At 35.8% G+C, this 27,969-nt stretch overlaps 2 protein-coding genes across 10 annotated transcripts in view; one reads left to right on the forward strand and one right to left on the reverse strand.

Moving 5' to 3' along the window:
• LOC106661095 (PDZ and LIM domain protein Zasp) overlaps nt 1–23,141 on the reverse strand; it is a 65,638-nt gene extending 42,497 nt beyond the window's left edge. Inside the window, exon 1 of one of the 9 annotated variants that reach the window (XM_014384263.2) lies at nt 22,823–23,141. In XM_014384263.2, the coding sequence (XP_014239749.1) occupies nt 22,823–22,927 (105 nt within the window). In that variant the 5' untranslated portion in view covers nt 22,928–23,141. The remainder of the gene's footprint in view (nt 1–22,822) is intronic. The other 8 variants (XM_014384264.2, XM_014384256.2, XM_014384259.2 and 5 more) reach the window with 8 other exon arrangements.
• A 70-nt stretch (nt 23,142–23,211) lies between these two features.
• Nucleotides 23,212–27,545, forward strand: LOC106661096 (biogenesis of lysosome-related organelles complex 1 subunit 2). Its single transcript, XM_014384266.2, has 4 exons — nt 23,212–23,369; nt 23,433–23,563; nt 26,855–26,966; nt 27,036–27,545. Exons 1-4 carry the CDS (start codon nt 23,306–23,308, stop codon nt 27,182–27,184), a joined length of 456 nt encoding a protein of 151 aa, XP_014239752.1. The 5' UTR covers nt 23,212–23,305; the 3' UTR covers nt 27,185–27,545.
• The last annotated feature ends 424 nt before the right edge of the window (nt 27,546–27,969 follow it).

The following is a 27,969-nucleotide window of genomic DNA, read 5'->3' on the forward strand; positions in this document are numbered from 1 at the left end:
ATAAATATGCAAGTCATTATAACAAAATCATCTCAAAATTAATCATGATTGGTTGATAACAATGATTAATTATGAAAAGATAATCACTTTTGAGTCTTTCTTATAATATTATATTAAAAATCAGTAAAGCCAATTAGCAAATTTAAGGTTATGAATATTGATGCTGAATTATTACGGTAAACTTAACATAAATGATTGAGTGTTTTGGCTACACCACATACCATAATCTGTAAAGCATACACTTTTCCTCTTTTTTTTAAGCTCTTCGAGTAAATTACTAGCTCTTCACTTTTCGAAAATATTCCGGAATGTCAATTTTTGAGCTGTTTCAAAATAAACGAAAAGGCTAAAACTTTTTCCATTTGTGTTTAGAAATGTAGATCCAAATATTCTTGAGATTTTTGCCCTTTTGTTAACTTTTTCCTTTTTGCAGAAGAATTTAAAATTTTGATATCCTTCACAAAATCGGTTATGTTTTATATATTATGCAATAATTATATAGCATGTATTTTTTATGTTCCATTAGGCTTCTAACGCAAGGAAAGGCTTATATGACTACGAACATTCGCCATTTTCTTAAGTTTTTGGTGATAATTATTTCTTTACATACAATTAATTAAGGTTTTTAGTTGAGATAAAAAAGTCAATGGCATGAGCGGGATTCGAACCCACGATCTTCGGCTTGATACGCCGCTGCTCTACCACTTGAGCTATCGTGACCTCGATCCACTCGGACACCAAGTTCCCATCCCAACCACACCTTTAGAATTTTCCCTCCTTTTTGCCATTTTTCTTTACATTTGATTTATTTCTTTACATTTGAAAAATCAAATTTCAGTGGTTTAAAAAGATGATCCTCAATTGAAAAATAAGTGTTATATACGTTTGCATTGTTCCATGTTTGTAAGAAGTCTTAGAGGACTTTATTCTTTATTATTTCATAATTACAAAATGGATTCTGATGAAGGATCATGATGTATTCCTTGACAGTTTGACGTAAAAACTGAGTGTTTTTCATTCAACTTGGCCTTTTCCCTGATTTTTAATATAATATTTTCAATACTAAAGTTAGTCGATAAGCATATATGGAAGGTTTATTTTTTATTTTACATTTTCATTGTTCCATGTTTGTAAGAAGTCTCAGATGATTTTATTCTTTATTATTTCATAATTACAAAATGGGTTCTGATGAAGGGTCATGATGTATTCCTTGACAGTTTGACGTAAAAACTGAGTGTTTTTCATTCAACTTGGCCTTTTCCCTGATTTTTAATATAATATTTTCAATACTAAAGTTTGTCGATGAGCATATATGGAAGGTTTATTTTTTATTGTACATTTTCATTGTTCCATGTTTGTAAGAAGTCTCAGATGATTTTATTCTTTATTATTTCATAATTACAAAATGGATTCTGATGAAGGGTCATGATGTATTCCTTGACAGTTTGACGTAAAAACTGAGTGTTTTTCATTCAACTTGGCCTTTTCCCTGATTTTTAATATAAAATTTTCAATACTAAAGTTAGTCGATAAGCTTATATGGCAGGTTTATTTTTACAATACAACGACCTGGTTTTAGTTGGTTTATGTTTTCTATTTTGTTTATGAGACAGCCGGTCTACTTCAGCAAAAAGATAACAGTGCTCTCCACAACCATCGGCACGGAAGAAGTACTGTCCGATTATCATTTCCGTTCTAATTGATCGAAACTAGGAGCGACACGGATCTACTTTTTTTCTTAAATCGTAAACAACCCCTCCCCCGCAACGGATCCACGAAGCCCGAGAAAGAGTGCTTATTTTCATCCGATCTTAATCCGTGACGAAAATAATACGCGACCGCCGAGCACTGACCCACTTTATTGTTTTTTGCATCGTCTAATAACGCAGGAATAATTTGATATCCCAGTTTTTCAATGAGGGGCACATTGTGCTATCTTTAATAGAATCGTATAGAAGAAAAGCCTAATGAAACATGGATCCTCAATGGGTCCAGTTCTGAGAAAATAAAAGTAATTTGATACAGGGTAAACACGCCAAAAGCACTAACATGCTTAATTGCCAGTTGTTTTTCAAGGCAAAACTAATAATTTACTGAGATTAAATAGAAGACACGTGTACAGGGTCGTTATGATAATTTTAAAGCCATATCTAAAACAAAAGGGAACATCAAAAGCTATTTCAAAGTTAATAGGAAACAGTTAAAGAATAGAATTTGGATATATATTTTTTTCTTTTATTACTTAACATTTTTCAACTGTAGAATTAACTACTACAGCAAAAAATATAGTGACTATGGTAAAACTTGATTTGTCTTGAGAAGAAGCTGCGAATTACAGTTTGTAAAAACTACCTTCAGTTGGTATCAGTGAATGTGTAAAATAAATAAACAAGAGTGTAGCAACTACTCATTGGCAGTACTCCTACGGGTCCTAGGTCCTTCTGCAGAGGTTGTAGATGTATATGTCTGTAATTCTTATAGTTGGGGTAGTATACTGCCTTTAAGAGCTATTTATGCACCGTTCAGTGCTTCAGAGCACTAGTTCAACACTATTAGTAAGTATTAGTAGGCCGGTTTTAATGGTTGTATCTTTTCTACGGTTACATTGTACGTCCCAAAACACTTCTTCCTGAGGGCGAGTGTAGCACCACAGTTCGTTAGTAGGTGTGTCGATGCTTCTTTGCACAATCTGCACCGTGTTGGGTTATGTCGATCTTCATGTGTCCATTTAATTTTTTGTGTCTTGTTACGAATCCGGTAAGAATTCGGTTTTTCCTGCTTCATTTAATGCATTCTGTTACTTCTTTCCTTCCCAAGTTGTTAGGAGGTCCTTGGATTATTTGTGTCCAGTGAGTACCTCATTTTCTTTTTATCCTTCTGTCTGCGGTTGTTTTTTGTCATTGATAGTGTGGATTCCTATGCCACAGAAGGGCTCGGATCTTATCAGCGATATAGCAGCTCCTTTTCTTGCAAAGGTGATTAAAATGAGTTTTACTATCACTAGAATGAAGGTCCAGCAGCCATCGCCTCTATAGTCGGCTTTACCTTTTGGAGTGAGTTCGTTGGGTCGGTAATTTTTGTATTTGAGGATTTAGGTGGTTGGGAGGATAAGGGGAGTTGATTACATCTTGGACAGAAGGAATATTTAGGTCTGTATGGGTAGTTTCGATTTCGAAATTGAAAAATGGCAAAACGAGGGAAATTCGAAAGGTTGAAGGTTGAGATGGGGAGTTGGTGTCTCAATGGAGTGAAGTACGATTGCTCAAGAGCAGCGGCCTATTAGGCCGAAGGTCGTGGGTTCGAATCCCGCTCCTGACGCTAACTTTTTCATTTCAAACAAAACCTTACATAAAAATGTTAATTTATAAAATTGATTTTAAAATGGACGCGATGGGGCTCTGATAAATTGAATACGTAAACGATAACTACACTGTAATCTACAAAGATGGTATAAAAATAAAGTTTACAAAGGGTCCAAAAAATTCTTTTAATCAGATTTGGGTGACGGCCCAGAATGTGAGTTAATTAATACCTGGCAAGTTGACGATTTGATTTCGCGTTTTAATTGTGCCATTCTATTTCCCGGTCAAAAAGATTTCCGAAAACCGTATCGAATCGGCGCTACAAGTGAAACTTCACACTTCTGAGTATGAAAAGATTTCAGCTTTCTTCCGGGATTTTTCCTCAGGAGGTTCCTTTTTAAAATAAGCCGGGTGACTAACGCCTATTAATGGTCCAAAGGGAAAAGGCATCAATAGAGGTGGAATTCCATAGACACCCGGGCGTGACTCATAGTCGTAGGAGACGACCGTCTCGAAAAGCCACCCTTAAGATAAAAAAAAATCCCCCATTGTTGGAATTCCACAAGGGCTTAGTCAATGACGCCACTCTCTTGTCGGCTTTTACCTGAATGGGATTATTCCATAGTTCATACGCGAAAAGGGAACATTCCAAAGGGAGAAAACCCTCGTAAACGCGCAGTTTTGACACACTTTGAAGGGATAGTTGTCATTCAGTCAGGTAAAAGGAGTCCTAAGCGCCGGTAATTGTCGCTAAACGACACGCCTTTATTTTAACGACTTGGGAAAGTTTAAGACACTTTCACACGACTGGTCTTAAAGTTTATTTTCCGAACCGGGCGAATCGTGGTGAAAGAGTATCTGGGCTTGTGCGCACACACACAGACACATGTGCCATTCATGCCCGATCTAGAGGCTAGGAAGGAGTGGCTGTTTATTTTAAGAGCATCTGTGTTCCAGCATTTAAGCAGGATCTGTTTAATATCAACGCTCTTTTCATCGAAGCAAAGAGAACTTGACAACACTACATTTTTACCTTTAAAAAATTCTTCAAATTTGAAAACTTCAGATTCTCCAAAATATTTTTACAAGAAAGCTTATGATGATCTTGACACCAGACAGTTACACGACTGTTAATATAAAAGCCTACATTAACATAATGTACCTCGATTAAAATATTTATTATATGAATTTTTCAATATTTAGATGTGCAATATATTGGTCAAATATCATTTATGAATTCCTACACTTTCTGTCTTTCAGACATTCCACCTCTTTTCTAAAAAAAGGGTTTATTTTGATATTCGATCACAAAATTCCATCTGTTCTTTCAACTTGATGGTTCAATTATTCAAGTTTGAAGAAGTTCATGTGCTAAGTGCGACAATTTACAAAGGCTTTGATAGTTGGCCGAGCTGGGAACAGCATTTGACGGAATTTAACCTTTCCTCCACGGAAAGAAGCAGCCCGTGTTCAAACATTCCAGTCTAATTATCTTAGGGCAAATCTTAAAAGTGGTTACTAACAGACTTCACCTTTTTTCTGCCGTTCCCATGTCGGTCTGAAAACAAATCACAGATTTAAGCCCAAAGAATTCTAGGATATTTCTTTCGATTTCACAGTCGAAGCGCTCAACTTGGCAGACCGCGGCCCCTGGCAAACATCTTTCACCTATAAAACGCACAGATTTGTTTTCCTGCTTGTGCAGCATTAAGCAGCAAAAATAGATTTCTGTTTTGTTTCCCCTTGCCAAAAGTAAGAATGAATTGAACTTAGGGCAGCAGGCGAGTGTTTATACTCATAACAGTTGATCGGTCATGTCCAAAATCAGTATACCAAGACCCATCAATTTTATTAATTTTATTATATATTTTTTCAAATACAGGATGACAATAATATGCTCTCACCACCATATCCTATACTCATCGAAAGGCCGTAGAGCACGCATGGCTGAAATATAATGCGTTTCTACTTCAAACATAGAACTGATGCATCGCAGGGTTATTTTATAAGACCTACTCTATTGTAGTTAGATACTACTCTATTTAATGGGTTAAGCTTAAGGTTAATAGGAGTTGGCCGTGCGACCGCGACTAATATTATTCTATCCTGCAATCTGCATCATTGTCTTGATTCTCTTCCTCCACTCTCTTCCTTACGCTTAAGGATTATTACTAGACCCTAAAGCTTTGGTAGAGGCTTTTGTGTGTATCCATCAGGCCTTGGCTTTTCCTACTAACAGAGGACATGTTCGGTTGTTTCTTCTTCTTGGCAATATCTGCACAGGCTTTGTGCTGCTTCGAGTTTATATATATGACTCCGGAGTCTTCAGTATAGCAGTCCAATTATTCTTGCCTCAACTCGTCCTAGGTTTTCTAGTTTTGCTGTTAGTTTCTGAGATGGTCTTTTAACGAACATTTTCGCATATCTCTGTCTTGAAACAAATTGCCATTGAACCGAGGACCTTTTTTAATCCATTTCTGATGGATCCACGGCGCTGGCAGTTTGGTATGCCACAAAAGGGTTCAGAGCTCGTAAGTGTCCTGATTGAAACTTTCTTGGCTGGTTTAACGGCCTCATCGTTGGTACCAAAGCAAGGGTAATTTTTGCTGATTTCTCCAATGCCCAGGGCCTAAACGGCATTAGACTTTACTACCAAAGAGATTGTTGCCTTTAGAGCATTATGTTTAAATAAACTTTTGTCATATTTTCTGATACAAATACAAAACCCAAAAACTTTTTTTTATCTTTGATCAAAGAGACTCAAATGACAAATTCACCATGCATGAACATATTTACTTAATGCAATATTTGTAGTTGTAAAGATCAAATAAATATAATTTTAAAAAAAACTTTGATTAAAACAGCATTTTTTTAAAGTTGTGTTTAAAAATGAATATCAACTCGAAATTATTTTTGGTAAATGGTTGATTTTATATAATTAATTATAAGCCAATTAAATACACTCATAGGGAGTACATTTTTCGCTAAAAAATATTTGTTCATTTTATTAACATATATTATAAACTCAATTAACAAAGTATAATTAAAATATGTAATTATACAAATTATGGGGCGATTTTTATCGTTTCATAAGGCTTAAGCGTTCTAATGCAAGGTTGAACTTTTACGACCACGAACTTGATAAAAAATCGCCAGTTGATTATATTTTAAAAGTGATGTTTTGGTCAATTTCATTTTTTTTTACAATGTGGATTGTTTTCTGTAATTTATAAGCGTAAATTGTTTGTAATTTAGTAGTAATTTCTTTTGGTTCTAGATCGAAACTGTTTTTTGTTTTGTTTTTTGTTTAACAGATAGGCAATATTAATATAAACTCAATTTACGGTTTGGTATAATTAAAATAAATTAATGTACAGTGGAGGCAATTTGGGTTATATTTGTTCATTAAGCTCAGAACTTAGTAAGCCAGGGAATTCTTCTAAGACCTTTGGCTCTTTTTTGTTTTGTTATAAATATTGCTAGTCCTTTAATTTTTTTCTACAATATTTCATACAGTCAATTAACCAAATGGTACAATTACAACGAATAATTAAACAAAGAGGGCCGGCTTTTTATTGTTTAAAGCATCTAACGAAAGTGAAAACTTTTTAAAAAATCCTTAATAGTGCATAAATTTACTTTTGTTCCATGCTTGCTTAAAAATGTAAATCAAAACTTTGTTGCCGTTAGTTTAGCAGATAGACAAATTTATTATAAATAATAAAGTTTATAAAATAAACTCAATTAACGGTATAATTAAGATAAATAAAGTTCAGTGGATGCAATTTTTTTACTTGCCCATTAAACTAAGGGTTTGGTACGCTAGGGAATTATTCTAAGACCTCGAACTTTCGCTCTTTTTTGTTTCGTTATGAAAATTTCTTGTCCTTTAAATTTTTTAGAATATTTCATAACGAAATTAACAAACTGGTATAATTAAAATAAATAGTGAAAAAAGGAGTCATTTTTTATATTTTCAATAGTTTCATTGGGCTTCTAACCCAAGAAAGCCCTCTAAGACCATATTACTTTTTCTCTTTTTTTTAAAGGTAAATAAACGTTCAGTGGAGGCGGAGGCAATTTTTTTACTTTTTCATTAAGCTAAAGGTTTTGTAAGGGAATAATTCGAAGGCCTCAAACTTTCGCTTTTTTTGTTTCGTTATAACAATTTCTTGCCCTTTAAATTTTTTAGAACATTTCATTAAGTAAATTAACAAACTGATATAATTAAAATAAATAACTAAACAAGGGGTCAGTTTTTATAGGTTCATTAGGCTTCTAACCCGAGAAAAACCTCTAAGACCATATACTTTTCCTCTTTTTTAAAAAGGTTTTTAGTGTAAATTCTAGATTTTTACTTTTAAACGAAAATATTCCAGACGTCAATTTCTGAGCTGTTTCAAAATACATGAAAAGACTTTTAAAAAGTGTAAACAATTTCATTTTTTCCATTTCTGTTTAGAAATGTAGGTCAAAACTATATTCTAAAGATTTTTACCTTTTGATACAGTTCCTCAAGATGCGCAATCCCGAAACGCGTTTGAGAGTACAAACCCGCGAGTGAAGACGGACCCAATAAATGACCCAATGCCTGATCAGGATGCCTTTGTTATTCAATGAACTAAATTATTATTTGTCCTTGTTGGCTGTATTTATTTCTATTTTGAAGAGTTTTTATAGAATGAAAATTGAAATGAATTAATTAATATTTTTATGCAAGGTTTTGATTGAAATGAAAAAGTTAGTGGTCGGAGGTTGTGGGTTCGAATACCGCTCGTGACACTAACTTTTTCATTTCACCCAAAACCTTACATAAAAATATTAATTAATCGACACCAGACCTAAACCACTAAATAGAATCTTGGACAGTTGAAGAACAACCTTCTTAGAGACGGTTTTTGGGATAGAAGTAATCGAATTTCTCAAGGAATTGGGATTTTAAAACTCAATCGACCACTTGCTCGTATTGTTCCGTCAATCCCGTTAGAATTCCTTAGATTAGAACAAGTAGGTTTTTAAAATACAAACGTTGTATCGGGACCGAGGAAAATAAAAGATAAGAAAAAGGAGAGAAAACAAGAAGAACCCGCCCAATCTGTATAAAGAAAGCGTCTCGTCGTTCGAAATCGGTTGTGTTTGGTGAAGCCCGGTTGCGTAATGGATTTTTATGCCAGCCCGCGCTAAGACTTTAAGTGGTATATGTCATCCTCTGCCGTCCGACCGCATTCTTATACAGCTCGAAAGTGAAACCCATCGGGCCCCCGTCATATCTTATTAATACATTATGTGGGACGCCGGCCTGTCCGGAACCCTTTATGAGATAGGGAGGATTCCAAGGATGTTATCAAACGACAACGGTACACGGATATTACATCGAAAAAACGGAATGCTACGAGACTTCTATCCTCTCTTCCCTTATCTCCTACAAAGGAAGAATTTTATAGCTTAATCCTCATTCTATCCACACCTTTGTGTTCTAATTCAAATAAAGCAAACCCTACCTTTTAAAAAATATTCAAATTTATACTGTGAACTAAATTATATTTTTTTTAACTTTATTTGCAAGCTCCAATATTTTACTTCATGATTAATACAATAATAACAAAACTAATTAATTACTTGTGAATAACTACTATACAGGGTGTCCTTTAGATGACCTGACTGAATTTCTCTTGAACCAATGACGCTATCAAAAAACCAAAAAAATTGTTTAATATTTTTCGGTCGTTTCAAATTTTTACCTTTTATGGAGAAAAATTATACAGGGTACCTCAGGCCTAGTTCAACTTGAAAATTTCAAATACGACCCTTTACATCCTGACACATCATTTTAAAGGATTTTTACGCTGAAAACAATGGCGCAATCGGATTTTAAATTGGTCAAAAAATGACAAAATTATGGCAAAAAGTTGAAAAAACGAAAAAATCCAATAATTCACTTCTTCACTAAAGTATATATTAATTTCCTTTATTGCTTACCTTCTGTCGTTGTTTGTCGCATTATTAGAGCAAATCTTAATTCCATGAAGTAAATAAATTTTACAACAGTACCTATTCGTCACATTCAGTATTCCATTCAAAATGAACCGAAGAACACATTTTTCCGATCAACGGTAAATTGATATGTACGACTGCTTTATAAATAGTGGTTAGTTAGTATTTTTATGTAAGGTTTTGGTTGAGATGAAAAAGCTAGTGTCACGAGCGGGATTTGAACCCGAGACCTTCGGCTCAATACGCCGATGCCCTTGAGCTATCGAGACTTCGATCCACTCGGACACCAACTCCCCATCTCAACCTACAACTTTTCGAATTTTCACTCTTTTTGACATTTTTCAAATGTCGTGTAATCAGGGTTCGATTCACGGCGACTTATGAAGTGGCCACGGGGAGCTGTTAGTGAAGTCATACTTCTTTCACTTATTAAATCCATTATGTTTTAGTGGTCTAATTGACCAAATTACTTTTTTCAATTAATTATTCTTTTTATGTAAGGTCTCGGTTGAGATGAAAAAGCTAGTGTCACGAGCAGGATTCGAACCCACGACTAAGAGTCAGTGTCCGAGTGGATCGAAGTTAAATGGCCAGTAGTAGTCCCGTCTGGTTGTCTCAACACCAGTTGTCCAACTGGTACTTTTCCTCGTGAATTTTCAATAAACTTCCGTAGACTACACAAATGCACAACCAACTAGGCCATTTATTTTGCTCCCGTCCATGAAAATATGAATATCACCATTGGTGGGTTTTTTAATTACATCTATGGTCTACCGGGTACTGCACTGCCAGACTTCATCTTCGAGGCGATACCTCGTCCTTAAATTAAAATTTCAGTACCCACATGTTCTCGATATAAAAAATATAATTTATAAAAAGTACTATTAACCAAGTCCAGACCGTCTATTAACTTTAGGGAAGGATATTAACTTAAAATAGTTTCAGTTTAATTAATGACACCTTGTTTCTTGTTTTTAAAATAATTGTCAAGTTTTCTAATCTGTCTCTCTCTCTCTCTCTCTCTCTCACACACACACACACACACACACACACACACACACACACACACACACACACACACACACACACATCCCACAAGTAAGGGCATAACTTCTAACGGTGATGGTTGTTTCGATCATTCATCATACTCGTCCGTCTGTCTCTATTCTCGCTGTTTCCGCCTTGCTCTAAAACAGATTTAAGACGACGACTGCATCGGATAGAGCGAGAATAGGCGGGCGAAAACAGCGAGGAGAGTCAGAGTACATAGTCGATGACCAGAGAGATCGACGGCGTTCGAGAGAGAGAGAGAGAGAGAGAGTGAAAAAAACCAATGAGATCACCAAGCTTACTCATCTCTGCCATGGCACTTTCAATATTGGTTTATCGTCAACAGTTTTCTATTTAAATTTGCAGATATTGCGTCACCTGTGGCACTAAATAATCAAGACTATCTTATCTAGTCAACTACAAAAAAAGCCTAGACGAACAACTTTCCGACCTGAAACTTATAAATCCGCGAAATAAATACATAATGATTAGCAAAGGCAGTCACAAGTTTACCTTGTTATAAACATTTGAATGCCACTGTATACTTCCATATATTTTTACACAATTTATTTTCAACAACTTTGGGACTAAAAAATCAATCGTTTTCTCTGCCCAATCATCATTAATAAATTTAACATCCCTAATTTCTCATTTCATTACTTTACGTCTGATTACATGTGCAAAAAATTAGTCCATGGCTGGAAGAAGTTATAATTAAAGGTCGCGGTGCAAGGATTTATTAAATATTCAACCTATCGTACTAGATAGAAAAAAAAGAGAATTCGAATTATCGTAATACACGGATAGGCACAAAACAAAGAGAAATACGTCAAGCTATTAAGAAAGATTTTCCCAGACGGCGTTCTGAAAGACTTCGATGGCCTTCAATACCTAATAAACTTCCTAGTTATATAATTTTTTTGAATATTTCTAACACCACGCTTTCCTGATAAATTTTTCACTCAAGCCTTGTTTTAATATGTGGAACAACCTGAGAAGCATAAACGCGACATAAATGGTAACCAATTACCGGAATGGGCTGAACACGAAGAATAATTAGCTGGGGAATGTGAGGGTTCAAATAAATAAAAAGGTTTTACGATGTGGTGGCCCTTGTTTTAAATTTATGCCCTTTGTCTTTGTGAAACCAATCAAACACCTTATTTGGTGAGATGAGCTGGCTGTTTTCACATGTTCGACGAAACCGGCATCCTAATGGATACAGTCACTAGTGAAGCACTCACAACGCTTTTTCTAGGAACAAGTAAAACGAAATACCTACAGTTGACAATTTTAGATTGGGAGGAAAATCCTGAAATTGATTAATTACTTTCACACTCCAGAATACACTATTCACTTATATTTGACAGACCCAAAGTGACATTTAAACCATAGTTAAAGATTTGATGAACTGATCAACACTGATAACTTTACGTGGTCCGGCTACGCTAGTTGGTTTATTATCATCATTATGATCAGTTCAACATCTCAATTCACCGTCTGACATACCAACAACTACCACCAACTTTAAAATAAAGATTCTTAAACTTTTCTCAAATTTTGTAAACTTCTGATCTTGTTCTACATCCACCCGCTCTTGGAATTTCCGGTCCGTTGGTCTTCGCTTATTTCCCCCAGTTTCAAATTTGAAAAAATGTGCTTGTAAAATAAACTAAATCAATGACAGTCCAAATAAAACGTTCTTTTCGTTCAGCCTATCGATTTTCCTTGTAAGAACAATGCTGAATATCCGGCATACTGCTAAATGGCAGTCCTGAAGACTTTTGTGCACTGAGTGTCTCAGTCTTGAGCAAATCATCTCTCAAAACTCAAGTTATATAGTAAACTTTCTCAATTCATTAATCTTTTCACATATTTCCTTTATTGGTTTATTTCTGAGCAATACAAAGCGATACACTGCTTAGTTGATTATTTTTGCCTCAAAAAAGGCAGTTTCACGTTGAAAATTCAAGTTGTAGTGGACACGGAATACCCAAGCAGGAAAATTATCGCACCTGTCATTCTTTATCTCTACATGCACAACTGACGCTCGTTTATTTGGGTCAGTTAACTTCGTTAAAAAAAAGAACATGTGCTCCTTCTTACAATTATAAATCGAAACCTAAGTGTTTCGCGGTTTTTTCAAAGTAAATTTTATCGGATAAAAAAACTGAAGTGTGTTGTTTTAAGATTAAGAAGAGGAAAATCATTACTGAACATGGAAGAAGGAAAAATGGCATGATGACATATTTTGGAAGCCCTCAATATAAATTTCAATTTTTTCCTTCAAAACACTAATGTGTGTTAAAATTTAAGTTTGAACGAATGATCGGGTAGTAGATACGTTTCGGTGTCGGCGTTTCTTGTCACTTGGAAGGTCCTGGGTTCGAATCCTAGCTTGGCGCTTAAAATTTCTTGTCTACCAATAACTGTAAAATGTACAATAGCTGACAAGAAAGAAAAAGTTGTTTTCGAAAGTGTTTCTTCTTTTCTTGTTTCTGATTACATATTGAAAATACACGGAGGGAATGGTCTGCCAATTAAAAAGTGACGGTGCTTCCGCTGCTATTTTCATATCTTGCTAAATATTCTGAGAAAAGTTGGGAAAAGTTTTGATCGATCGACCAGTCATAAATTGCAAAAATTAGCTGAAATGAATCTGCCCCCGGATCCTAAACATGCAAGACGTTACGCCATTGAGGGAGAGGTGTCTGCCCCCGATGAATTTTCTGCTTAAACTGTCAAATTACAATTGGTTATGTTTGCAATTTTTATTGTAATTTATTTATTTAATCTGGATACTCAATAATAGGATACTTTACCACTTTATTTAAAATTAGGTTGAATCCATTATGTTTAATGGTATGATTGACAAAATTACTACTTTCAATTAATTATTCATTGTATGTAACGTCTTGGTTGAAATGAAAACTATTTAGCCGAAGATTGTGGGTTCGAGTCCCGCCCGTGACACTAACATTTTCATTGCAACCTATACCTTACATACAAAGAATAATTTGGATGAATGTTGAGAGAGTTTTGAAAAATTGGCCTTTGTCCTAAAAAAAAGACCAAAATTTGAATTTTGTTTTGCAGAATTCAACAGATGAACTAGTAGGATTTGGTTTGGCCTGTCTATCCTTGCTGGTTTGTTTTCTCGTCATCTCCATTGGCGTATCTGTTACCATGAGAAAATCATGACAATCTAGAAGGGTTTTCTTTAAATTCTGTAAGACAGAAAAATTCCTACGCGTTCGCTTGTCTCATCAATTTGTCTCCCATTCTCCGTCCGGCTTTCCCTCCCTTCCTGTATAACCGTCGAAATCCGAATCCACCGAAGAACAAGGCCTTTCAGAGTGGAATGACCAAATTCGTAGTCCGGATTTCTCGGAAGTGTTGATGCGTGACAGTCTCGGATGCCGGAGGAGGATCCATTCCGGAACTAAACGGGCTCATTACTAAGAGGTTCTAGGGGTCTTTCGGCGTCAACGAGCCCGATCTTTCCTAGTAGGAAAAAGTCACAGTTTTCCACCGGCCAGGGTTGCCCAACCGATTTTAATCATTGGCATTGACACTGCGACCTGGCAAGTCGTAACATCGTCGAGACCCATTACGCCCCAAAGTACAAAACCGGCGCAATGTTCGCGTGATGCAAACGAATTTTTGTTTCGTCTCGGCAGCAATTAGTCCCTTCCACAATGTAAAAGTGGGCGATGAATAATGGCTTAACAGTTGTATTAATAAACTTGATTCATAACAATCATTTCGTAACTTGACCGTTAAATAATGAATCTCCCGGTGAGTCCTCCAATCGTGGGACGTCCCTGGAAATAAATAGAAATCTGTCGAGAAAATCGAGTTAAATCGATCATTAGCTCCAATTTCAATCAATACAAGAAAAATAACATTTGTGTAATAACCAGAGACCGGATTTTTATCCAGTGAAATGATCAAAATATGCAGTTGAAAGCCCTGCAATATGCAGTAATTTGCAGTATTAATACGTTAAAATATGCAATGGTATGCAGCAAACCAGTTTTTTTACTCTCACAGTAACTTTAAACAACAATACAGATAATTAAACGAAATAGAAAACTAAAAATAATTAAAATTCACAGATATATTTGTAAGAATATCGGGTTCGCCTCCCTTCTTTCACGCCTAACTACATGATCTACCTCGAAACCTCCGTTGAACTTCAATTTACATTACAGTTACATACTTCCTATGTCTACAGGGTCCTAAACCTTCCTAACTACCGCCTTCCTAAGAATACAGCGCTGGAAATCATAAGATACAAAATATCATGGTTTTCTTCCTGGAATAACTTGACTCAACAATTTCAGCTGAATGACAATTTTTCCCTGGACAATCTCAAAAAGTGGCCACTTTTACACTCAAAATTATTGGGTTGTCCGGAAAATAATGCAGGATTTTGGTATTAAACAAAAAAAAAGAAACTAGTTACTTTAAAGCAATGTTCTTTAATCAAAATAATTTCCCATACTCTCAATACATTTCTCCCAACGTGTTGGTAACTTATTAATTCCGTCTGAGTAGAATTCAGAATTTTTAGAATTGATAAAGTCAATAAATGCATTTTCCAGTTCCGTTTGATTTTTGAATATTATGTGTTGTAAGTAGTGGTCCAGGTGTCTAAAAAAATGGTAGTCAGTAGGCGAGAGGTCCGGAGAGTAGGGTGGGTGAGGCAAAGTTTCATAGCCAAGCTCCAATAATTTTTGTGACGTTACACGTGACACATGTGGTCGAGCGTTGTCATGCAACAAAATGGGCCCTTTCCGATTGACCAAAGAGGGCTTCATTACTGCCAATTTCTGATGCATGGTATTAATTTGGTTACAGTATGATTCAGCATTGATGGTTTCGCCAGGATTTAAGAAGCTGTAGTGTATTAAACCAAATGAAGCCCACCATACCGTAACCATTACCTTTTTTTGATGAGTTGGGGGCTTTGGAGCTTCTCCTTTGTCGAGCCACTGTCCAGAACGTCTAGTGTTATCGTAGAGAATCCACTTTTCGTCACATGTAACAATTCTGGCCAGAAATGGGTCATTTTTGTTTCGACAAAGAAGTGATGCACAAACATCAAAGCGCTGATTTTTTGGCGATCGTTTAATGAGTGTGGAACCCAATTTTCGAGTTTTTTCACTTTTCCAATCGCCTTGAGGTGGTCAGCGACGGTCGTTTTACTGACTTTGAGTTGCTCTGCAAGTTCTCGAACAGTTGTTTTGGGGTTTTCTTCCACCACTGATCGCAGAACATCATCATTAAGAGAGGAAGGCCTTCCACGACCTTCTTCATCTTCAAGGCTGAAATCTCCCTCCCGAAATTTTTTAAACCACCTTTGCACAGTGCACTCATTAACACAACCCTCGCCCCAGACTTGGTTAATGTTTCTAGCCGTTTGGGCTCCGCTTCGGCCGAGTTTAAACTCGTAAAAGAAAATCGTACGAAATTCTCGCTTTGACATTATAAGGATGACTGAATTATTTCCAAGTAGCGGAATGCTACAGAGGTAAACAAACAATATCATTTGGAAGAGGATTAATAAGTGTTGACATTCATACAAATGAGTAATCCTGTAAACGTAAACAGAATATTTTATATAGATTTTTTTTAATGAAAACTTAAAATCCTGCATTATTTTCCGGACAACCCAATAATTAACAATACCCGCACTTCTCACACTGTGAAATGTCTCCTCCATGCTCAAAATTCCTCTAGATTTTTGCTCTATAAGGACCTTAATATCAGTCAACCTTTCTTGAACATAGCGCAAGATTCTAAAATTCCGTCCATTCCGCTAGCTCGCTGGTTTTTCAAAATTAGGTGCGAGTTACTGTACCTCAATTATAACCCCACAAGAGTCAATAGTTCAGATAGGTGCTCTCTCTGCAACAGGCAGGCTCGAGAAGACTGTTTTCATTTTCTAGCAGAATGCCCAGTTTTAGCTGAGATCCGAGCACGGCATATAGGCTTGCCCACGTTGACGAGAGAGCACCTAATCTCTTTATTAAATAACCCCGAGTCTTTAAATCTGGTAAAGTTTGCGATGGAAGCCTGGAACTACAGGAAAACGCTTGTTTTTTATTTCAACTATTAAATGTTTACTGTATATATCAGAGACACCCTGGTTATTTATATGTGCATAAATAGATATGTTGTTATTTTAGTTTATTTATATAGTTTTTCTCTCTCTTTTTTTTATTCCTTAAGAAGAAATATGTTCCTTGTTTATTAAAAATGTATAGTCCGACTTCGGCAGACGGTTGATAACCATTGCCGAAATGTGCTTTTTGATTATGTACAATTTTTTTACTCTCTTTTGTTTATCTAATAAAGTACTTTTTCATTCATTTCATTCATTCATATCGGGTTCGAATGCAGGGCCGCTGGATTCGAACCCGGGACCTTTACAGTGATGAGCACCGTGTCAACGCATAAACGTTGCGGCCACCGACGCCCCCTAGAGTTTATTTACATTTAACAAAAATATTTTTTCACTTACATAATTAAATTATATATTTTATACTAATTGAGTATAATTAATGTTAATAAACAAGTACTTCTCTAAATTGTCTTCCGTGTAATAATGCCTACGGTCCCTTAAAATTTGTGAGAATATTGAAATAATAATATGAATATTTATACGATATAATATAAAGACCTAAGAAGAGGTTTTATATTCTTTTGTGTGTATTTCTAGAATATTTTCTTCCCGATGTTGCGACCTGTTTCAGTTTTCTTCGAATTAAACCAACTTTTTGTCTTTTTTTTACTGATTTTATTTTATGCTTCCCCGAAAACCAATACAATATTTTAAATATTTTGCGTAATAAATGCGATTTTAAGTAAACATCCTTCAAATATGCGATATTGTTCAAATATGCAATTTTACGCGATATTCATCAAATATGCAAAAATATGCTCTATAAAATTTAATCTACTGCGTCCTAGATACATGATTCGGATAGATAATTGATTTTCTCGGTCGTACGTGGTGGCAAACAACATATTCAAATGCATAGAAATCCGGTCTCTAGTAATAACGAATGGAACAAAGACTCCAGGAGAAATGAAGCCAAAAGCTTTCCTAAGTTCGTAGCAATATTTTTTCCAGTACCAGTGGCCAGTACTCCTGATACCATTTCTTTTGTCATGTGCTTGAAAGAAAATACATGTTCGACCATGGTCAAACAGGTAAAATAGAAGGACCTGCTGCTTATAATTCAACCACAGGCCGAAATTTTACAACTTGAAAACTTTCCCAAATGTATTTTTCAATTAATAATTATAGCTTCTTCAAATTGTATTATTAATAAAGCTTAATTGTTTGCGCGGTGGGTTTTGACTTAGGGACGGCCATGTTGTGCCGATTCGGTTTAAAAATATCAAATCCTCCTTCACGTGGCTATTTTTAAGTCTACCATTGTTTGAAACAACGGTTTAATCGCTTCTTGTCACTGGTCGACATTCTAATGGAATAATACATATATTCGAAGACCGGGTACCGCCGGACTTAACCTACTTGCTACGAAATAAAGATAAGCTTGAGGTTAAACTTTGCTGAGCGTTCGTTTTACTGATCGGACGAGATATCAACCCGCAACGTCCGAATGCCTACATTGCAAGACAACATTCCTGGAAAAAAGCTCAAGTTGGTTTCCAGCCAATTAAAACGATTTTTAAACCGATTGGAGAATTTTTGTTTAAAAGGTTTACAAGCGTTGGATTAACAAGATCGGTTCTAGGTGGAAAAGTTTAAAGTTTTCCCGCGTTGCATTTTTAAGCATGCGCTTACGTTACTTTAAGTGGTTACGTGCTTCGAATTAACGAGCAAAACGAAGATACGCTCAACCTCAATCAGACAATTACTGCTGGCCATTTCAAAACGAGACCTGCCTTTTGATATCGCCGAGAAAAAAGAAATCACACGGAATGACTACATTTTTTAAATTAAAGCTCGTTCCTGGCTGGAAAAATAATCGGAATTTTGAAACCTACGCCTGGAATTTCAGTATAAACTACGTACGACTCGTAGAATTCCCTAACATATATGCTAATTTAAAAAGGTTTGATATACAATTTCAGAACAGGGTTCGACAATTATCGGAATTTTTATTGAGCTCATCACGATTATTTACGAGATAACTATGATTTCTGCTTAATCTGCTTCCAATTATCTTGATTGATTATTTGTATATTAATTAAAATATTTTTTAGTCTTAACTTTACTTAATGATCGATTATTCAATAAAAAGGGAGAAAACAAAACTGGTCATTAATCTGTTCTTTTTTTCTGCTTATTCCGGATTAACAATTTTCAGCGTGTATTTCGTACTTGGCAGACTTAAATTTAACTTTTTTTTCCTGAGAGATGTTTTTCAAATTGTCCATTCCGTCGAACTGCATTCATCTATTCATGTCCCAAAGGTTGTGCCATGAAGTGCTTATTCATTACAACTAGGCCTGAAATCGCGCAGCTTTTGCCTAGTAATCTAAATATGATCTCGGATGATACAGGGCATGTTTTTGGCCCTAGAAAAAAAATCAATATTAGCTCAATACTTGGAGTACATATATTTACGCTTTAAATAAATAAGTCTGTTAAATTAAAACCAACGAATCAAGTCCATTAGTTCTTTGTTGTTATCTAAAGAGATTCCGCAGCCGCTTGCTATAAAAAACAAGACAGATAAAGAATCGTTGCGCTAATAAATATAAATAAATGATAAATAAAGTAAACATATTTGTTTAAGATGTTTGTTACTCGTTTTGTATTTAATGCAACTAGAATATTTTCTTCTCGCGTTCGCCAACGTGAGAAATAAATCGGGTTAAAAACACGAAATCCGTCTGATGGGCGAAAGTGGTTATAAACAGGGAAAGCACGAGAACTATTGTTCCTCGTCCAATTATTCTTCCCTAGGTGTTCATCAATATTAACTAGCAACCGTTAACGACGTCTTGCTCTGGAACGCAAATCGAGCTCTTTGTGGTACTATTTGCACTTTAATTTTTGATTTACTTTGATTCCAGATACTATTGCAATCCCAGAAAGACGTGCATGCACACGAAACTCGAAATTCACTGGAAAACATCACTCTCTACTTTTTTTTTAAGCTAAACAAATAAAAAACACAGTATTTAAAGACCAAATGGATTAGAAAATCAATATTCTTCTGATAATTACCGGGCTAAAAGGGAGGGCATGCGGACCGTTTAAATTCCAACTGCTTCAATCAGTTCGCAACCTCAGCCAACCATCAAGAAAAGATTAACAGAAGTTAATTGAAACGTGTTAAAAAAAGGACTGATGGTTCAATTAACAACTCCAGTCATCAATCAGCCTGGGCTAAATGGACAGACATTAACCATCAGCTTTTAGAGATGGCACTTTGGAGAAATAACCGCCGACCGAAATTACGAACTCTTTATGGTGTGATGTTGTTCAAACTTTTGGCTTTGATGTGAGGATTCAAAAAGTCCAATACTAAGAAAAAATATCCAGAGGAACTATACTGCCAAAGGTTTTAAAAAGCCGTAATATCTAAAGGTCATACTGTACAAAGTTAGTTAAAGAGAGCCACAGATCTTGACGAAGAGGATGTCAGCGTCAATTAGGAAGGAATATGCAAAAAACTGATCGAGTTGATTTTTCGGCTCTAGAAGCATCTCTAGATCGTCAAACCTCACCTAATAAACGTTCTGCATGGAAAGCATTTTTCATAAAAACAAAAGACGCTTTGTTATCCCTAGATTGAGAGATTTCTCCAGGCTGTCTGTGGATGATGAATCAGAAATATAGACGTTACAGGCTTGTCTGTCATGATGACATATGGATAGGCAGACCAAAATGATCGGTGGCGACCAATTTTCATCTCCAGTAATGCCTGATAAAAAAAAACTGTGCAACCATATTTGATATGGTGGATTCAAGTGTAAAAGTTAGCAGTAAAGAAAATAGAAAGCTGTAATTAATTTGATCACCAATGGAAAGACCAGCACTGTCTGTGGGAAACAAAAAATCATGCAGAATTAAATGATACATCGTAAATTCAGGATTTTACAGCAAATTTGATGTTTTTCCTTGCTTAAATTTTTGATTATCTTTCATGCCTTGAGTTCATACTGTATAAAACTGATTCAAAGTGCCACAGGAAGATGTCAAACGTTCATAAGCAAAACGGAAGCCATAAGGAGAAAACTAATTGAGATGGTTTCATCAAGATCAACTTTAGACATCAAACCTCATCTAATAGGACTTCTGCAAAACGTTCTGCATGAAAACTAATTATTGTTAAAATAAAAGATGATTTGTAATCACAGAGATGGTGAGTATTTACCAGGTTATCTATGGGGTGATGAACCTGAAATTGGTCGTTGGTGTCATCATGATAGATCAACCCGGTACCAGCGGTAAGCAAAAATGATCTGTAACGATCAATTTTCAACTCCCAGTGATGCCTAATAAAAGACAAACTGTTCAATCATATCTGATGTGGTGGATCCAAGGGTAAAAAATAACTAGAAGGCTCCTTACAATCACCGATCATCAGTTGTGAAAGCCCAACACTGTCTGGAGGAAGAAAGAAGTCTTGCAGATTTAAATGATTCATAGTAATTAATGATTTTACAATGTGAGATTTTTCCTTAGTCAAATCATATAAGATGTTCCATGTCTGAAGGTCAGACTGTTTAACGATCCAATTACTGATGCCTAGCGTAACTGTCAGTTATCAAACGAGAATAAACAAAAAGCCGATTAAGCAAATATCATGGATTCTTTTGGTAACAACCGGTAGTGGTGCTAAAGGCCGATGTCCAGAGAATGAAGATTTAATGAGCATTCTTCTTTATTGTCAGATTCTAAAAATGGTAATTTTGTCAATGGATTATCTGTTTTTTAATAGTAATTTTCAGTTTTATTGTTATTTTTGAAATATTTAGTATTAGATAATATTCTCGCTTATCTCATTGTTTCGTGTTTGCTCGTAGACGCATTATGCAGATACTGCCAAATGTAAATGACCCTGATAGCGCGCAGAGAAGCAACACGGACAGTTTCTTCTGTTATCTCGACAGTTTTCTCCTGCCGATATTTTCCCACTGAGTAAACATGTTCAGCAAGACAGTAAAAACAAGGAAAGAATTACGAATTTTTCACCGAATTTATTTAGCTTATCTCTTATTTATGCTTGTTGAAAGATAAACCGAGGCTTTCCGATCCTTTGTATTTTTCCCTCGGTGGGACAAGTCTGCAAACCGGCCAATCCAATCTCCCTTCATTTTATCTAGATTGGTTCGGCCATTTTTCTAAGAAATAGGCGCATTAAGCCGATTGGATGAAACGAGAGCTGGAGATAAGAAATCCAGGAAAAGAACCTTAAAAGAGACAATGAACTTTTTTTCCCGCACGCGATTCAAAAATTAGAATTCGTGTGGGCTTGGAGGGTTGTGTAAAAATTAAAATGTTTATTTTTGTACGGTTAGATTTCGTGTTTAATGCCAACAGTTCTATTTAAAGTGAACGGGTACCAAGAGCTGAGGCGTTTTATTAAAAACCATTATAAAACAATCAGCTCAGAACATCTGTCAAGAATTCTCTTCAACTGAAAAAAAACAAAAAACTAGAATATCATTCCTAACCACATAAAATTCGCATTACATTTTATACCAGGGTACCATAAAACAATAAAATCAATAGGATCTATAAATTCATTTCTAAGACATCCCTATTGCTCGAATACTTTATTTTACGATTTTTACGGTTCGTTAGTTCAACTGTTCTAAAAGGTAATCGAGAACATTGTAAAGCAGTTGAACCAATGAACCATAAAATCGTAAAATTAAATATTTGAGCTAAGGATGTCCTCAAAATAAATTTTACAGAACGAAAATTGCGTAAAATCCTTTGAGTACTTAAAAAAGTGTATTTTTTAATTGAACCGTTTCTAAATTTAATTATAAATTATTGATAGGATCGACCAGTTGTTCACTACTAATCACTACATCATTATAGTTTCTAATTTTCTTACTTCCTCATAATTGGGTAACTATTGTTACAAACTTTATTGTTAATCACGCCAGATCCTTTGTTGTTAATTATAATTTTTTTTCCGAGTTGGTCGAAAACCCCGCATCGCTTTGCTAAGGTCAATTTTATTTATACTTTCTTTATCGCTGTTTTGGGTCCGCTTGGCAGAGATGTTGCGTACCGAATCAATGCCAAGGTAAAACAGAGAACCGGCGAGACTGTACGGACTTTTATGCTGATCCTATTAACGCATGCAATATTTAAAAGTCTTTCTATGTTGAAAATCTAAAAAAAAAGTTTTTTGATAAGGAGCGAAGAAGGATGAGGATCGGCCCCCTAGTGGGAAAAAACTCGTTCTTCGACATCTTAAGACACCGGAGGCTGAACCCCAAGCTTCTTCATGTAAAATCCATCCTACCTTTTGGACAAGAAGGGGCTGTCCGAAATCTTTTCCACCCTGAAGGCGGAAACCCCAGGGGGATGCGTCACCCCTAGATAGCCTCACGTTAACCAGTTGAGCCATGGTCTACCACAATTCGCACTTCCTCTCCGGACGTGAAAACTGGGATGGGGAAAAAAAGACGGCAAATCGTTCCAGGAGTACGTCCGAGTTGTGAATGGTTCGGAGGTTGTTTTCTTACTTGGCGGATCCGATTTTAGATAGAAGGAGACCCCTCTCTGCTATTTTTGAATTTAGTGCTGTCCCACTGAGCGGCGAGGGTGGGAATGCGCGCAACTCCAGAACGGCGATCGTCGCGCATATCCTCTTACAATACAAGCATAAACGGCAAGATAACCTGTCGCCGCGAAACCTACTCCGTGCTAGACTGCCACTCGATAGTGTTTATCGCTAGAATGTCATCCTGCTAGTGTCTTTTGATTCACGATTTACTTCATAACTATGGCTGCCCAATCTGGGGAAAACTACTGTTCTGATGACGGAGTCACAGATTCACCGAAAAAAGGTGAAAAGGAGGAAAATAATAATACTTTTTAAACATGTTTTGTAAAATTGTACATTTTTGCAGGACCTACGTTGTCGACGAGCACGAGCAGTTTCGAAGCTTTGGACCCTCATGACCCGAATTTGAGCAAACTTGCCACATCTATGTTCCAGAAGACTTCAGACTATCTAACAGGGGAGCTCACATTAACTCAGGCAAGCTGCATTATTTACCTTTCATGAATATAGCAAGCCAAAAAATTATTCAAACATTTGGTTGTTTTTTCTTCTGTAACATGTAATTTATTTATAACTATGAAGAAAAGAAGATAACTATATACAAATCGTGACAGATGTCAGACTGTTATAGGATTATAAGAATGGGACATTGAGGAAAGAGTTTGGGTTCAGAACAACCCCTTCACAAATGGTATTTTAATATCTCCATGGATCATTTAATTGACTACATAGGAGATAGTGTTGAGTATTCGGCAGAGCACGTTGGATTGAAAGGATTGGATTCGTTGGATGTTGGAGGAGTTCGACCGACCGTGTGGCACATCTGATCATATCAGGCTGACGAGTGTTTTGTAAGCGGAAAATCATTTATGCGTAATGTTGATGTTAGTCTGAGAGTTCATATCTTTTGTTACGTTCTTATCTTTTTAATCATGTAAGTGGGTTCCATGTCTGTTATCTAAGTAAAGTAAAGGTAGCAGAGGACTTGGTTGGATGGAGGTTATTTTTCCCTAGTGACAGTACACCCTAACACCAGGGGTAATATTACGTATATATCTCAAACCACTTATATAGTATATTTACAATTCCAATTATAATTGTATGTTTAGCATTTAGAAAGTAAACAACCACAAAAGAAACTGACCTTATTTTAAATTAAACCCAAAAACAACTAAATACTAAGTACATAAGGAATATTTACAATCACTAGTTTCGTGGTCCGCTTGACCAATTAATATCTTACAATTAATTAAGGTTTTCAGTTGAAATAAAAAAGTCAATGGCACGAGCGGGATTCGAACCCACAATCTTCGGCTTGATATGCCGCTGCTCTACCACTTGAGCTACCGTGACCTCAATGCACTCGGACACCAACTTCCCATCTCAACCACACCTAAAAACCTTAATTAATTGTTCCTATTTATACAATTATATTAATCACGTTTTTATTCCCTTATTTTTGCTTCGTTCTTCCACACCTTTTGAATTTTCCCTCCTTTTTGCCATTTTTCAAATGTCGTGTAATCAGTTTTTTTTCTCGGTGACAATGAAATGGCCACGGAGAAAAGGTGTGGTTGAAATGGGAAGTTGGTGTCCGAGTGGATCGAGGTCACGATAGCTCAAGTGGTAGACAGTGGCGTATCAAGCCGAAGATCGTGGGTTTGAATCCCTCTCGTGCCATTGACTTTTTTTATCTCAACTGAAAACCTTAATTAATTGTAAGATATTAATTGGTCAAGCGGACCACGAAACTAGTGAATGTAATAAGTTTAAAATGAAGTATACTTCATTATATATATACCTTTACTAAAGCTCTCCGTGGGTTTTTTATCTCAACTAAAAACCTTAATTAATTGTAAAATATTTACAATATTTACAACTGGAGGTCATTACTTTTAAGAAAATAAATAACATATTTACATTGGGATTTGGGATCGGTCTCGATGCCAAAGTGGTGTAAATAAACCCTATTCTTTCTGTGTCCACTAAGGGCTTGGGTTGTATAAAAGTTTATCCTTGCTAGAGGGCTGGCTCATTGGATGTTGATGCTTGGGAAGAACTTCTTTGTGTGGTTCCCTTTAGTTGTTCCAACCCAGATGGCCTCCCATGTTCAGGTGAGCTGCTCTCTTTGGCAAGCCTTGCCCGAATGTAAGATTTTTTTTACAATGGATACTAGGAATTGGAGGAGGTCTCCCTGAGCACTGCAGCTGTACAGCTTATTGTACTTTATTCCCAGGAAGCCAGCTCCATTTTTTGGGAGCTCACAACATGCGTGTAAATTGAGCCCCTGGTGTGCCAGTGTTCTTACATCGAAGAAACTCATTTTTCATTTTTGAAGGGGGTTTGGACCAAATTTAGGGTCACTGATGAGTGCCATGTCAATTTCTTTCTATTGCAGCCACCGGTCCTCTTAGGTGTCAGAAAAAAGTCCAGAAGCGATGATGGGAATCGAACCCACGACCACGGGATTTACTAGCTGAGTCTGATGCCTTAACCACTTGACTACCGTGGGCTCCTCCAATGTGCTCCCTGCTTAATGAGAGTGTCAGCAGCCTCATTCCCTTCCTGCCGCATTTGCTCGAACCCAACTAAAGAACATTTCTAGTTCCCACTTCGATTCCAGATTTTATAACTTCTCTCTAATTGTGGCAATCATTGGTTGTTGGTTTTTGAATCCAAACTTATTCAGCTATCGGTGAAGATCGTTACACCCCACACTTCTTGGATATCTGAGATCTTCTTCTGAGATATTTGAGAATCTTCAACCCATTCCATGGCCTTAAATAAGGCCAACTGTTTGGATTGGTTGTTTGACCAACAGATTTTTGACCTATATTTGCGTTCAGTTATTCTGTTTTCTTCCTTGTATACTATGAATGTGCTATCAACTGCTCCATTTTTTTTACTACCATCCGTAAATATACAGATTCGTGTAATTTATAAAAAGTGCCTTTTTTAATGGATGTCTGGAGAATGGGATGATGCCACAGTGCAACGTCAATAGGGCGATCGATTACAAAAGTAGATTCAGGTAAAAAATCCCGTTCATACATGTATAGTCGGGTTTTTTCCCTTAATGTCAGCATTATTGGTTGAACGTTAGCAATAACACATCCAGTATTGCCTTGTTGATTATGAGAATTGGTGAGGCAGGTCTGACATTTGAGTGTATACATTAGTTTTTGGCTTTTTGCTTGTTCAACCTGATCCATCACCATAATAAGGTTCAGATGTTGTTGGATTTCTGCTAGGATAGGTAGGAGAGTGAAGGGATAGTGGTTCCATCCTCACAGGTTTAAATTTGTATGTTTGGATGTGCAAGTATGTCAGCAGTGTAGAGAGGACCTAGGGTACTTCCTTGTTAAACACCAGCTTTAATTGGGTGAAAAATTGGTGCCGATTTTCATTTTAAACCATCAAGCCAAGAGAAAGAACTTTAGGATGAGATAGTAGGTGTGAGGGAGGATACATTTAAACTTGTAAAGGAAGGTGGGGTACCATATTTGGTCGAATACTTCTATAACACCCAGAAAATTGGCTGAGCTTTCTAGAGCTGAGCAGCTAGAGCAATATCTAGAGCTGAGGATATTGCAGAAGAAGATGTTCTGAACCCAAACTCTTTCCTAAATGTCCCACTCTTATAATTCTATATCGTCCGGGTCTGACAGATCTGTCAGATTTGTATATAGTTATCTTATTTTCTTGGTGAATTTCTGTTTATTTTGTACAGTTGGTAATAAATAAAATAAATTTTAAAAAATATTTCAGGAAGATTACAGATTACTAGAAGCTATGAACAATGCTACAGCGGTTAAATATACTAATATGAAACACACTGTTGAGATGTTATCAAAAAATATGATAGAATTGAATGAAAAATGTAAGTCCAGTTTTATCGTACTTATGCTTGACAACCATTAACTGAAAAATGTGTTTTGACCATTTTCAGACGAATCATTAAGGCCATTGCTCAATCATATCGACCAAATCGAAGACACCGTCTTGAAGTTGGAACAGGCCGCCTACAAACTCGAAAATTACTCTAAAAGACTGGAAGCAAAGTTTAAAGAAATTCAAAAGAAATCAACTATCTTTTAATTGTGTCTTTAGAACACATTCTTGTGTTTTTATTATTGAACAATGTTACATAGCAATTTATTTTAAAATGGTGGTTTAACATGTGTTCATACTAAGTTCTTAACCGTATAATTGAGATATTTAATTATTATTTAATATTATTTTTATACCCACATATGTATATTATTTATAAAATTTATCAGTTTTATGTTGTTATTATAATAACAATATTACTATACTCTGAATACATGTTAAATCTTATTTTTACCTGTATCAACAGTTAGAATGTAACTTTCAATTTGATTGATATTTACTTTATATTAACGATATAAAAAAATGGCTGATGATTTGAATATTAATTGTTGTTTGTGTACTGTAAAAAGTGAATAAAAGTATGTGCAATGTTTTTTTGGTGAAAAGATATATATGTAAATAAGTTTAAAAAAATTGTGATGTAAATTAAATAAATATACCTGTTAATTGCGTTATTACAAATAGTATGTAGCCTGATCTCCGATTGCTTATTTTCTCCAATTTGTCCGTCACGTTTCTTTCATCCTTAGCGACTTATGCGACACCTGAAGAAGGTTAAATGCCGAAATGAATCACAGGTAAGTTTGGTCATGTCCAACATCCTGCTCTGACAATTTTGACTGCTTTATTTAGTCTGTCTTGCCTTTCATGGTTTTTACATTCTTTGTTATCTAATTTTGAATATTTAATTCTTCTTAGGGAGGAGGACAATATTCTCTTGGTGCAAATCTAGGAAAATTAGTTAAAATTAAGAAATACCATTTATATTAACC

This window comes from Cimex lectularius, unplaced genomic scaffold (genome assembly GCF_000648675.2).
Source record: "Cimex lectularius strain Harlan isolate CLEC.00 unplaced genomic scaffold, Clec_2.1 scaffold194, whole genome shotgun sequence".
Taxonomy (NCBI): domain Eukaryota; kingdom Metazoa; phylum Arthropoda; class Insecta; order Hemiptera; family Cimicidae; genus Cimex; species Cimex lectularius.

Bases quoted from the DNA above. Each gene is read 5' to 3' on its own strand.
- LOC106661096 (XM_014384266.2), top strand. From the start codon at position 23,306: ATGGCTGCCCAATCTGGGGAAAACTACTGTTCTGATGACGGAGTCACA. The intron at 23,564-26,854 runs GCAAGCTGCATT...AAAATATTTCAG, and splicing joins GGGAGCTCACATTAACTCAG to GAAGATTACAGATTACTAGA. The intron at 26,967-27,035 runs GTAAGTCCAGTT...GACCATTTTCAG, and splicing joins GATAGAATTGAATGAAAAAT to ACGAATCATTAAGGCCATTG.